Raw genomic sequence first — 12,643 nt, 5'->3', positions numbered from 1 at the left:
TTACAAATTTTGACCTTGGCCTTACACGCCACGAACAAATAAAAGAAAATAAAACAAAATAAAACAAACAAAGCGCAGCAAACGGCATATCTTCGCATATCGAAAAACAATGTCATAGCAGTTGGTTCAACACAAAAAAGACACAAAATGTAGCCAGTGGTTGGCTCACTGCAGATGGAACTGGCCAAGAATGAATCTAACAGACCAACGCGGCAGACAGAGCGGCGGGCGGCCACAAGAACCGTCCTCCTCATCATCATCATCATCAAGATAATCAACGACATTATTGCTTTGCCAAATAATCAAATAAAAACGTGCCATAGATAAACAGGTTCCTGCTAATGGCCAGAGAGTCCGCGTCCGCGAGTCAGACTCACATAATAATCAGCATTTTCATTTGTGCAAATTGACTCGAATGGCTTCTACGATATATATTTAATAGAATTTTTGCTAGAACGGGTTAAGCTGCCTTCAATGTCAGGGTTGGCGGTTCGTCATACATCAAACTAGATCTAGATCTAGCATGAATGAAATCTTATTGAATGATGCTCCCCACAGATTGTCTTCTAATCTAATCCATTAATTTGTATTTACACATTTTATGGCAGCAATTTGTCAGTTTGTCGGAATCGCTTACAGCATCTTAAAGAGTATCTTTTGGGGTATGCCTGCTTTGGCTAGGGCTAATAAATCAACGATAAAAACAGTCTAAAAAGTCTACAAAACTTTCAGATTTGTTTTGTGATAGAAACAAGTTCTCTTTTGGATCTCTTTTTAATCCCCACTTTACACTCACAACATATCTAAACGATTTCTAAATGGTTTTACCACTAAAACTAACCGAAAATCGAAAATCAATTAAGTTTTTATGGGGGGGGGGGGGGGGTATAAACTGAGATTTTATATTTTATGAGAATATTCCCAGAGTCTTCTTTGTTAGCTTGAGCGTTGGAGAACGCAGCCCATATCAATTATTATTGATTATAGTCGCAGGCAAAGTTCAAAGTGTTTGTCTTAACGGTGGCACGAGCCAGGCAGCCTGCCAGCCAGCTGGCCCAAAGGTGCCAAAATCGAGTAAATTGCTTTTGGCTGAAAGCCACCGACACGTCGCACGGCATTGCCCCTCGGGCGGTTATCGCTTTGTATTATTTGTTGCTGCAAATTATGAGCAGACAGAATTAAAAACTAATTATTAAGTTAAACAATGATTAGATGAGAGGAGTCATCTCTTTTGTCTTTTGTCTTTTGTTGGCAAATTCTTGGTCAGCGTCAGAGTTCTCCCTTCCATTCTCATTCCCCTGTTCATTATATTCCCAATGAGCTTTATTTTATTTCGTTTCTAGCTAATTGTAATAACTAATTTATGCTTCCCATTCAATTTTAACGTTCTTCTTAGTCTCCTGTGGCGGCGGCTTTCACTGGGCGCGTGTGCCCGTCCCACCACGCCGGTTTGTCTGTGACAGTCACAGGATTGACTGGAACCAGAATCTATCTATTTATCTACCTCTAATAATCGAACCCGACACTCTGCCTCAAACGAATCAAGACAAACAAGTTTTTGTTCTAACCGACAGAGACGGACAGCGATCTGCTTTTGGCATCCAGTGTAGGTCAAGTTTCTGATGGACGATAATTGTTTAATAATTTATATCACTCCCCCGGAAACGAGACTGAGCATTCGGCCGGCCAGTTTGTTGTCTATTTAAAGACAATTTATTGAGGCAGTTATAAATCTGTCAAGTGCGCCCCTCTCCGATGTCGAGAGGTGTTGCAATAAATATTTTTGTGCCTAGATCATGCCCACAGCTTTGGCAATCGTTTTGAAATAATTATTTCCACCACAGTTCGCCATTGTCTCTGCTGCAGATGATATATTTGTTTTGCTGTTTGCCTATTTTTTTGTTATACATTTTCTGCGTTATTTATTGAATATTCATACTGCTGTGACGCTGGCTGTGTGCTCTGGGCTCTGTCTCTGGCCTGTTTCGCCAGTGAATGTGCGGAAGCTTGTACAAACACACGAAAAATGCCTCAAAAATATTTACTTGAGAATCTTTATGAACACAAAAAAGAGACAGGAATGTGTCTGGCTTGAGAATCTTAACGCAGGCGAAGCCAATCATACGATAACTTTGATGCAAAGCATCTAAAAAGAACTTAGATTAAACCTTGACTTGAACGTTACGTATAAAGATTGTATTCTTGTTGGGGGTTTTACTACTACACTGAGAGAAATGTTTGTATAATAAAAAAATATTTAAAAAAAATTAAAAATAAAAATAGTTAAATTGAATGTTTAAGTAACCATTTTATGTATTAAAAAAGTGAAAATAAATAGAATTAATTTGAATAAAAATTAAAATACTTTGAAAAATTCAATTAAATAATTAAAAATTAATAATTGTAAAATACAAAAACAATAAAATAAATATCTACGAGTATAAAATATTAAATTTACATGAAATATATTTATTTTTAACATTTAAAAATTACACTAAAATATACAAAATATTTGCTTGGAATATTAAATGTATTTCCCCTATAAAAATCCAATTATAATATCACAAATATTTAAATCCTCTTAACTGAGTGCTTTTATTAATACAAAAAAATAATGCTTCAAATGTTTAATTTGTTTTTGTTCTATTCACATGCGCCGCCGCCCTGTTATTTAAATGTCAAGCCAACACAAAAAACCGGCAGCTAGAAAACGGGGAGTGTCTCACTTCAACAAATGAAGATCTTTTGTTGGTTCGGGCTATCAGGTGGCAAGGATCGCATGTAAACACACGCACCAGCCTAGACAAAGGCAGACTCGTGTTTAAGCCCGGACAACAAGTCGCATGCGAAATAAATGGGAATGAAAACTAAAACCAGATACAAACGAACCCCGCCGAACCCCTTCCTGGCAGGCACGTGAAGTCTAATCGATTCTCGATAGCGAGCAGAGTCATAAATAAAGACAATATTCTATTGCCGGCATTTAGTTAAGATTCTCCGGCGAATGGCGCAGCTCATGGCTTTTGATTCACTTGGACTCTGATGTCGTCTGCCGTATGCAAATACGGTCAAAAAGCGTTGGTGCCGGCCACAAGCACAGCGAGACACAGACTCGGTGATGGAAAGATCAAGAAACATATTAATATCGATATGTTGGCATTAGCATAAATAAAAGTTTGCTGATTTAAATGTTATTATCGGTGAACTACATTTATTGTGGAGGCGAGGGTAGATTGTGGCCCCATAAATCTGGCACACACTTGATTGATTTATGCGGATAGAACGTTGCCATTCGGCTGTACACAAATGACACATTTTTGCAAGTCAAATAGCGTTGACGCAATAGACAATGGCCAAAATCTCTGCTTTGTTTGGTTATCTCACAGAGGCGAATTCTAATACGACAGTCAGCCAGCGACCAGTCAGCCAGCGACCAGTCAGCCAGCGAGCCAAAAGCGTTATTAATTACATTTTAAATTTTCTAATAACCGTAAAAATACACAGAACTCCGCTAGGTGTCTCATCTGTTGGCCCGTTGAAACACACACACACCATCAATCAATGCAGCAGCAGGTGAAAGGCACCAAAAATGATGTCACAGGCCACCAACAGACCAAGAACTTGGAGTAGTTTTTCAGGTGGGTTTTATGTTAACATCTTTACAATGTTTTTTGGCCGAATTTAGCTTAAGCACTTCCTGTGTTTTGTGCCACTTAATCGCCGTGGCATAGCCTTGATATCGAACAAATCATTTTTATTGGCACTGCATCTTTTTTTGGGTCTCCACTCGAGTGTCGATTCGATTCGACTGTTGGCAGGTGAATGTATTTCCCCACACACACAGACACACACGAGAAACGGAAATGTTGTACGCGTATGCCCCCGAAAGCCGTTAAATTTGCTTATTGTTGCCCCTGCTGAGGTCAAGTGAAGCTACAAACAAGCAGACAGCCCGACAACTGCTGGAACCGATCAAAACGTATGAATGGAGAGGGCTGACTGGGCTACCAGACAATCTCCTACTGCCGATACAATAATTAATGTTGGACCGACTTTGTTTTCTGTCTCCACACATCAAGAACTGGAGTGTAGAATTTCGCATAATTAGTCGAGTGCTGCTGCTGCCAGCCACTTCAGTGAAAAAATATTATTCTAGCAAAATGTTATGCAAATTATTTCAAAAGACTTAGGCAACGAACTCATTTTCTGAGCCACGCGTCGTTTGATGGGAAACAGAGCGAGCTCTCAGGCGAGAGGTGGAGGGTTGTAGGATCTACTCCGCTCTTTAAATACTTTGTTAACTTTGTCCATTTGTGCGTCATGTGATTCGTGACGACAAGCCAAGTGATTGTCTAAAGGGTCCCCAAAGCAAACCACTCTTCTAGCAGCCTCTCTTCATTTGATTCCATTTCTGTTTCTGTTTCTGTTTCGTTTCATTTAATTTAAATTTTGATTTGATTCAAGGGGGAGCTGCTGCTGCTGATAATATTTGTTGTTGTTGTTGTTTGCTGCCTTATTTCTAACGCGTTGCTGCTTGTGGTTTGGTTTGCTTTTGGTGTCTCATCGGGTTTTTGGCGGTCGTCGTCTCTCCAAGACCCACGTACCGAACTGAAACGAACCGGACCGAATAGACCCAGACCCAGACCCATAGCCACCATCCAGCAGACCAGATATAGTATAAATTTCCAACCAACTGACCAGCTCATCATCATTTGTGCTTTGAACTTCTTAAGTGTAAATTGCTCGTCCGCTCATCTGCTCGAGAAAATTTCGTGAAATTCAATTAAATAAAAAACAAATAAAAATGGTATGTGAACAGGATAAAGGATAATGAATCCACCCCACAAGTGCATTAAATTCTAAGAAGGATATAGACTGAAAACCACAATAAGGAAACCCTAAGTGATGTGTAAAATGGCAAATAAAAAATAAAAACAACAAAGAACATTTCAATCCAAATATAAATCAATTGGAGTGCCGCCTGGCCCAACCCTCAACTCAAGTGTACAACTGACCGTGGCTGGAGTGTCTCTTGGCGCTTCACACCCCAGCGGCTCCATAAATAGAATGACTCCAAAATAAATCTGACAAGTGTTTTCCCTCCTCTCTCTTTCCTTCTTCGGCAGAAATTCTTCATGCTGTTGGCCTTGGCCCTTGTGGGCGTTGTTGCTGGTGCCCAGCTGCCGGATTCGGCCACACAGGGACCCAATCCACAGGATATTGCCACACCAGAACCGGAGTACATTGACATTGAGGAGCCACTGCCAGCTGCCGCCGCTCCTGCCCCGGCCCCGCGGCCAGTGTTTGCTGCGCCCATTGCACGTCCCATTGCTCGTCCCGTGGCCGTTCAGCAGGCATTCATCCAGCAGCAGCCGCAGCCACAGCCCATTGCACAGCGTGTGCAGTATCTGCCGCCCCAGCAGCAGCAGCTGGCGGGACACTCGTTCAACAGCAGGAGCGGCTACCAGTACCGTCGTCCAGTCTATGTAAGACGCTTCTACCGCCTGCGCCGCTACTAAGATGGAGCAGCATATATCCTCTATACATATTTAAACAAGTGTTCGATAATAATCCTAATAATCTATCCTCTCTCTATATTTTGCTGTTTTCTTTCTTCTACCACCGCACCCGCACATGCACCCCTCCACACTTCACACCTGCCCGAAACGACTCTCCAAAAACCAAACCCAATCCACTGCTCGAATCAAGCATTAACCTATACCCACGCACATTACCACGCACTGAAAACAAACCCTTCTACAAAAATCTATCCAACTATCGAATCTATCCTAACCAACAATCCTAATCCTAGAACGAAACATCAAAGAACGAGCAACGAACAAGCAGCAGCCAAGCCAAGAAAGCATAAAAAAAGAGCAAAAGTACAAAGAGACAAATGATGAAGACGTTGTTCTAAGACCCAAGTATTCAGTTATTGTTGAATGTTCCAAGTAATGTACGCACGCGTAAATAAACGTAAATTATTTGTAAAAATGATAAAAAAAAATCCACAAAAATCAAAGCGAATATTTCATTCATCAGCCAAGGCCAGGCCGCAGGGGGGGAGGCAGGCAGCAACGCCATTGAATTATAATATTCACAGCTCATCAAAGCACGGATTAAGTGTGTCGAAAGATGTATCCACAATGAGGATCCGTTCTCAATTTGATTGGGGAACATCATTAATCATGGCAACAAGAATTTTGGGATAAACATTTGCATACGGAAGCTCTGGCACTCTCGTTCGTAGTACCTTTCTGCGCACTGAGGTCCGTCTTATTAGCCATCCAATTCGATGGTTATGTCTGGGGAATAATTTCCGTCTCTGTTGCGTGGCAAACTTAAGTGGTGTGTGGCTTCTTCGAGCTAATTAGAAATAATTATTTATGCAGGTTCTTGCACGAGTCTTGACGGCTCGTAAACCAAAACCGAAACTCTAGCCAACAAAAATATAAAAATAAAAATAAATAGATATAGATATAGAAATACATAAATCTACTGAAAATACTTTCAAAATACATTAAATTGAACCGGTTTAAGCTTCTGCTAAAACCTGCTAAATTGTCTCCAAAAATAAAAGCCACAAACCGAAAGACTAAACCGAAACTGAAGTGTAAACACTCCATTTGAAGAGGTTCAATCCGCACGGGTGGCCATTGAGACAATGCGCATTTGATTGATGGATTGATTGTCAATCTGATTGCCTTGCTGCCTCGGCTTCAATTCAGGGGCATTAGCAGATTTGACTCTTATTTTCTACGAACTATGACAAACTGGGTCTCAATCGCTTGTTCGCTGGTTGGCTGGCTGGCCCACTCCTTTGTGTGCCATCGCATCGATGACAGCTTCCGTCTCGTCTCGTACTGGACTCCTCGATCAGTCAGTCAGTCAAGTGGCAATTATAATTTTTGCGGCCTTGCCGCTTCTGTTATTAATTACACAAGTTGTTACAACAGCCCCTTCCCTTGTGGCATTGTCAAGGCAATGGATTATGAAAAATGATCCATGCCGGAATTAATTAAACTTCAATTAACATGATTTTTGCGCATCTACCATGTATTATTTTCTGAGCATTATCTATTTTTTTTTGCTGCTTTAATTTAATTATTTTAATAATAATTGCGGCTGCCTAAAGGTTAATTTTTGGAAACGAAAATTGGAGCATGAAATTAACTGTTATACGCGTGCTCTGAGACTTTTTAAGGCATACTTTTGGGCGGATATATTCCTAACTATTTTGTTTGCCCAAAAGCTGACAGTTAAAAGTGGAACTAGTGATGAAAGCTGAACAACTGATTCGACCCAAGACATTTTTGGCTCAAAATAAAAACTTATTTGTATTAAAATACATTTTAAAACATTTAAAAATAATAAAAGAAATATATTACTGTGAAATATGTACCTTTTTTCCATCACAACTGAGAATTTTTCTGTAATTAAAAAAAAACGAAATGTTAATAAATATTAAAATAAATAAATTCATGAACTAAGTTTATTATGTATAATATATGTATTATTAATATGTATTATTAAGCTCTAAACCAGACCCAAAAACAAAAATAGTTTTTGTTAATTATATAATTCAAAATTTATTAAAATATTTGTGGTAAAAAATATGAAAATCTTTGAATTTAATTAAATAAATTGAAGTAAGTGATTTATGTATAATTACTACAATTTTGTATATTTTTACCAAAATGCTGTCTCCCTAGAATTCACACATCTTCCAACTAGCATTCTGCGCAAAAACGAATTCGAATGCATCAATGAAAAATAATTACCATAGCACAGAAACAGCGAAAAACGAGGAAACAAATGGTTTCGTTTCATTAGTGGCAGTGTTTAGATCGGAAACAGGCTAGACGACAGAATCTGAACCTGCCTCGGGTCATCCGTTGCTGGGCTTTCTAAAATCAATGATGAGCTCGATAATTTATGGGACATGTTTATTTAAACGGGCGCTACTAAGAGCAACAAACGTATACGCGCTCTTAAAGTAAATCATTTTTGAGGCACTTAAACGAAAGATAAGCGTAATAATCGTATTAATTTGAGGGTGGCAGAGGCAGCAGAAACGGGTTCCCAGCCATTCCATAATCAACTATTAGATCATGCAATCTGATTTGCATAAAAGCAATTCATTTTCTCAACACACGCAGTGGCCATTCCATTCCAATCCATTCCATTCCCAGAGTATGTTCTTCTCTGTCCAAATGTGTTTGAACTTCCTCATGGCATTAGTTTCACTTTCTATCCACCCATCAGCATCAGCGTGGGAGGATGCTAAAAGCTGTCCGTTACGGGGAGGTCGAGGGCGAAACTTCACACCTTCAACAATGCCAGCGATTGTCTGCCTGCCTGTGGGGCAGCAATCAAGGCAAGAATTATTGCCATAAATTATAAGCCGTCGTTTATTGAAGCTTAACCACAATTCGGGCCATCAAATTAGAGCTTATGGCCTCAGCATCAGCTTCAATTACTCACTCGAGCTGCACGCTGTGGCTGTGGGCATAAATCAAGCCGGAATTGGCCAGCAGAGCATCAGCATAGTTGGACGACTCAAAATAGCCTGTAACTTTGGTCTTTCCAGTGAATGAAACTGTTCTGCCACAGTGTCAGCTATTTTTAGACACCTTCAAGTGTAATTATGCTGCCCCCACTCTTGGCACTCTTGAGTCGAGTTCGTGGCTTGGTCTGTGCCATACTTCTGATAGGATTTTCCCCCGAACTCAACTCAAGTTCAAGTTCAAGAGCAGGATGTAGGCATGTGGGATTTTCATTGTGTTAGGGGTTTATTCGTTTACAAAACTTAATAAATAACTATAGTATATACACGTTGGACACTGGCAGACAACAATAAAATGGCTAAGGATTGGGAGGGGTTTCTGTGGATATCTTAGAAGAGGAAAGGCTGTGCCGGGGCATCATAGTGATAGCCATCCTCGCTGTGCGGCTCCACAATCTCCTGGGGCGGTAGATAGCTGTTCACGGGCTCCTCCAGCGGCGCGGCATAGGAGGGGATTGGGATCTTGAAGGTCGGCTTCGAGGGCGGCAGATACTCCGGCTCTGGCTGCTCTACCACGGGTGCCACTGGGGGAGGCAGATAGGCGGGCTTGGGTGGCACAACTTTCACAATGGGAGCTGCAGGTGGCAGATAGGAGGGCTTAGGAGGAGGCACAACTTTCACAGCCGGCGGTGGGGGAGGCAGATACGAGGGCTTTGGCGTCACAACCTTCACAGCCGGCGGTGGTGGAGGCAGATACGAGGGCTTTGGCTTCACAACCTTCACAGCCGGCGGTGGTGGAGGCAGATACGAAGGCTTTGGCGTCACAACCTTCACAGCCGGCGGTGGGGGTGGCAGATACGAAGGCTTGGGCGTCACAACCTTCACAACTGGCGGTGGTGGAGGCAGATACGAAGGCTTGGGTGTCCTGACAACAGGCAGCTCAGGCTTCACCGATGACTGGGGAGGCAAGTAAATCGGCGTTGGCTTCGTCACCGGCTGCATCGGTGGCAAGTAAGACGGCACAGGAGCAATCACACGAGCCGTCACGGGTTCCGGTGGCAGATAGGATGGTCCAGGTGTGGGCAACTCAAAGGGCACACTCGGTGGCTCATAGTTGTAGCCGGGATGATCGTGATGATCATCGTGATCAAACAAATGCGAGACATCAGCGGCCACCAGCGCAAGGCCACACACAGCCAGGATCAGGAGTTTCTGTAGAGCAGGAAGACATTAACATGAGGATTCGTTCTCTCAATGAGCATTTAAAGCGTTGAACAAACCATTTTATAGTCCAAATGAATGTTAAGTTCTCGCTGCGACGACTGCTACTCCCGAAATGATACAGTTTCCGGCAAGTGCTTCTTTATTTATACAGTTAGAGCTGACGCGCGGCGAGAACAGCGACACCAGACGTTAGAGCGGTCGACAGCGACGCTCTGGCAGTATCAGTCTCAGACTCTAAAATCCAGATGATGGTGTGACGCCGGTGGCTGTCAGCCAAGACACATTGGCAGCAGCCGCTATTCGTTGCGGAATTTCATTGTTTTATTGAATCGAAATATCTTAATTCGCAGTCATCTCTCTCGTTGCGTTGGGGCTTTTGTTTTTATGGAGAGAAGACAGAGCTCTTTATGGCTAAGAGTCATTAAACCTGTTGGGTTTTATGTCTGCTGCTGCGCTTGCAAAACTATTTGGGAGACAATTTTTGTCTGTGGGAGAACCCATTTAGGGGTTCCCAAACTTCCGGTTTAGATACCCCAAGAAAGAGTATTCGTTTGCCGTCTAGTTTAGTTTAGTTTAGTTTGCCCTACTTCACGTTTACTCCATCTCTGTGCAAAGCGCTCGCTAAAAGAGGTCAGTGGAGAGACTTTGATAGCTGCCGGCCCGCGATTATCAAATTTTGTGTGTTAGTTTGAGTATTTTTGTAATCAATATCTATATATATATCTCTGCTGAACATCATTTTTCATTCCTAAACGCAAATAATTATAGACAGCTGCAGGTGCTGAAAGACTGAAGACTGTGGCTCCCTCGGTTGATTGGCCGCAATCCATTTTTGGGGGTCGCGCATGGACAGTTCCAAGATCCAAGATCCAATTTCCAAACCATGGAGCAGAGCCTGTCTATCTGTCTGTCTGTCTGTGTGTGTCCCTTTTTCGTACCTCTGGCTAAATGTCTTTAATAGATTCGACCTTGAGCGGCTGACGGCTGTCGAAAGCGTCACTCAAACAATGGATTGGTGAAATATTTCAGCCGGTGTCTTGGGTGTTGCTTTGGTTTCGTTTCGTTTTTAAATGATTTTAATTTGCAAAAACTTATAACTAGATGCAGCACTTATGAGGTTTGGGGAGGGGGCGTGGCTTACTGCCTGAAGCGACGCAGTGGCGGCTTGTACTGATAGGCGTGCTCGGGCACATGGCTGTGGCTCCCCGACTGCAGGGGCAAAGCATACGAGGGTATGGGAATGTGGAAGTCAATCTCCGGCTGATGCTCATGCTGGTGGTGGTGATGCTCCTCCGCGTGCTGATGCTCATGGTGATGATGCTCCTCCGCGTGCTGATGCTCATGGTGATGATGCTCCTCCGCATGGTTGGGTGGCAAATAGCTCGACTCAGGCCTTGGGGCAGGAGGCAAATAGCTAGACTCTGGCTTGGGTGGCAAATAGCTCGTCTCCGGCCTAGGTGGTGGCGGTGGCAGACTGGGAGCTACCTTGGGTGGCAGATATCTGGCCACGGGCTCCTCGGCGGGCAGATACTTGCTGGCCGGTGGAGCGGGTGGCAGATAATTATTTTCCGGCTGGGCAGGAGGCAAGTAGCTTGGCTTGGGCGCCACAACCGGTGGTGGAGGTGGTGGCGGCAAGCTGGGAGCGACCTTAGGGGGCAGATACTTCGGTGCAGGTGGAGAGGGTGGCAGATACTTGGGTGCAGGCGCGGGAGGCAGGTACTTAGGTGCAGGCGCGGGAGGCAGATACTTTGGCGCAGGTGCAGGAGGCAGATATTTGGGTGCAGGTGCAGGTGCAGGAGGCAGATACTTCACCTCCGGCTTGGAGGGCGGCAAGTAGCTGGCCTTGGGCGGAGGTGGTGGTGGAGGTGGCAGCGACGCCTTGGGTGGCAAATACTTCTGGCGGGGCTTCTCCGCTGGCGGCAGGTAGCTGGCCTTTGGTGCTGGCGGCAGGTAACGGCTCTTGGGTGCCGGCGGTGGTCCGCCATAGCTGTAGCCGCTGGGAATGTTGAACTTGGCCTCCGGCTCCACATGATGGTGATGATGGTGGGGCTCCTGCTGGTAGTGCAGATCTATGTGCAGACCGGCGTGCCCATGAGGACCATCGTGCGATAATCCACCGTGCGAGTGGGCATGGGGATCGTAGTGATGATCATGATGATCGTGATGATCATGATGATCGTGGTGATCGTGGTGATCGTGATGATCATGATGATCGTGTCCATAGCCACCGCCACCACCACCAAACAGATGGGAAACATCCGCACGGACACAGACAGCAGCAAGGCCTGCCACGGCCAACAGGATCAGCAAGGGTCTCTGCAGGAAAAGGGAATAATTATAACTCCATTTCGCCAACGAGGATGTGTCCAGACATTTACCATTCCGTTGGTTTGTATTCCTTTGCTGCGTTGATGATGATGTTGCTGCCGTTTGCTGGCGGCTTCAAGTAATGTCACTATCGTCGATGGTCGCTTCTTTTATACTCCAATCGAACTCCAACTCGAACTTCAAACTCGCACTCCATCTCCTCAGTTTGGACAGCAATCAGCATACGTTTTTTGTGCACAAAGGCCAGGCCAAGCGGTGCATAATTTTTGGTTCGGTTTTCTTCACACTCTTCGAGCTTTTCATGAACTTGTGTGTGATCCATCGAGCCACTCTGCTGGTGGCAATTATCGGCGTGTGGTATCTTTTGCTCCCCCCTATTAAAGGCTTTAATTAGGCGCACAACAAAAGGCCGAGTTCGGCAGGGAATGGTGCAGCTGGTGGTTCATCAGAGGCGCCTCATGCATATGCAAGTGGAATCTCAATCGTGAAATGTGAGAGATGCGAAAGACAATTGACCGGTGATTGACTCTCCTCTAACCCCAGCCATAATGCAACGGATATCAATGTGGATCAATGGGTTGGGAG

General features: G+C 43.8%; 3 protein-coding genes across 4 annotated transcripts; 1 reads left to right on the top strand and 2 right to left on the bottom strand.

Moving 5' to 3' along the window:
- Positions 1 to 4,718: 4,718 nt before the first annotated feature.
- Positions 4,719 to 6,022, top strand: LOC117579485 (translation initiation factor IF-2). Of its 2 annotated transcripts, none has more exons than XM_034265383.1 (3): positions 4,719 to 4,807; positions 5,127 to 5,486; positions 5,813 to 6,022. In XM_034265383.1, exons 1-3 carry the CDS (start codon positions 4,805 to 4,807, stop codon positions 5,867 to 5,869), a joined length of 420 nt encoding a protein of 139 aa, XP_034121274.1. In that variant the 5' UTR covers positions 4,719 to 4,804; the 3' UTR covers positions 5,870 to 6,022. The 2 variants fall into 2 exon arrangements, with proteins under 2 accessions (XP_034121274.1, XP_034121275.1); XM_034265384.1 differs by having other exon boundaries at positions 5,710 to 6,022.
- A 2,758-nt stretch (positions 6,023 to 8,780) lies between these two features.
- Positions 8,781 to 9,831, bottom strand: LOC117579464 (proline-rich extensin-like protein EPR1). The gene is made up of 2 exons (XM_034265352.1): positions 9,787 to 9,831; positions 8,781 to 9,718 (listed from the first exon to the last, which is right to left on the bottom strand). Exons 1-2 carry the CDS (start codon positions 9,787 to 9,789, stop codon positions 8,897 to 8,899), a joined length of 825 nt encoding a protein of 274 aa, XP_034121243.1. The 5' UTR covers positions 9,790 to 9,831; the 3' UTR covers positions 8,781 to 8,896.
- Positions 9,832 to 10,788: 957 nt separating this feature from the next.
- Positions 10,789 to 12,237, bottom strand: LOC117579560 (leucine-rich repeat extensin-like protein 3). The gene is made up of 2 exons (XM_034265481.1): positions 12,109 to 12,237; positions 10,789 to 12,046 (listed from the first exon to the last, which is right to left on the bottom strand). Exons 1-2 carry the CDS (start codon positions 12,109 to 12,111, stop codon positions 10,868 to 10,870), a joined length of 1,182 nt encoding a protein of 393 aa, XP_034121372.1. The 5' UTR covers positions 12,112 to 12,237; the 3' UTR covers positions 10,789 to 10,867.
- Positions 12,238 to 12,643: the final 406 nt, after the last annotated feature.

This window comes from Drosophila guanche, unplaced genomic scaffold (genome assembly GCF_900245975.1).
Source record: "Drosophila guanche unplaced genomic scaffold, DGUA_6, whole genome shotgun sequence".
NCBI classification, from domain to species: domain Eukaryota; kingdom Metazoa; phylum Arthropoda; class Insecta; order Diptera; family Drosophilidae; genus Drosophila; species Drosophila guanche.
Note: the sequence above shows the minus strand (reverse complement) of the source record. Positions and strands in the feature narration are given on the sequence as shown.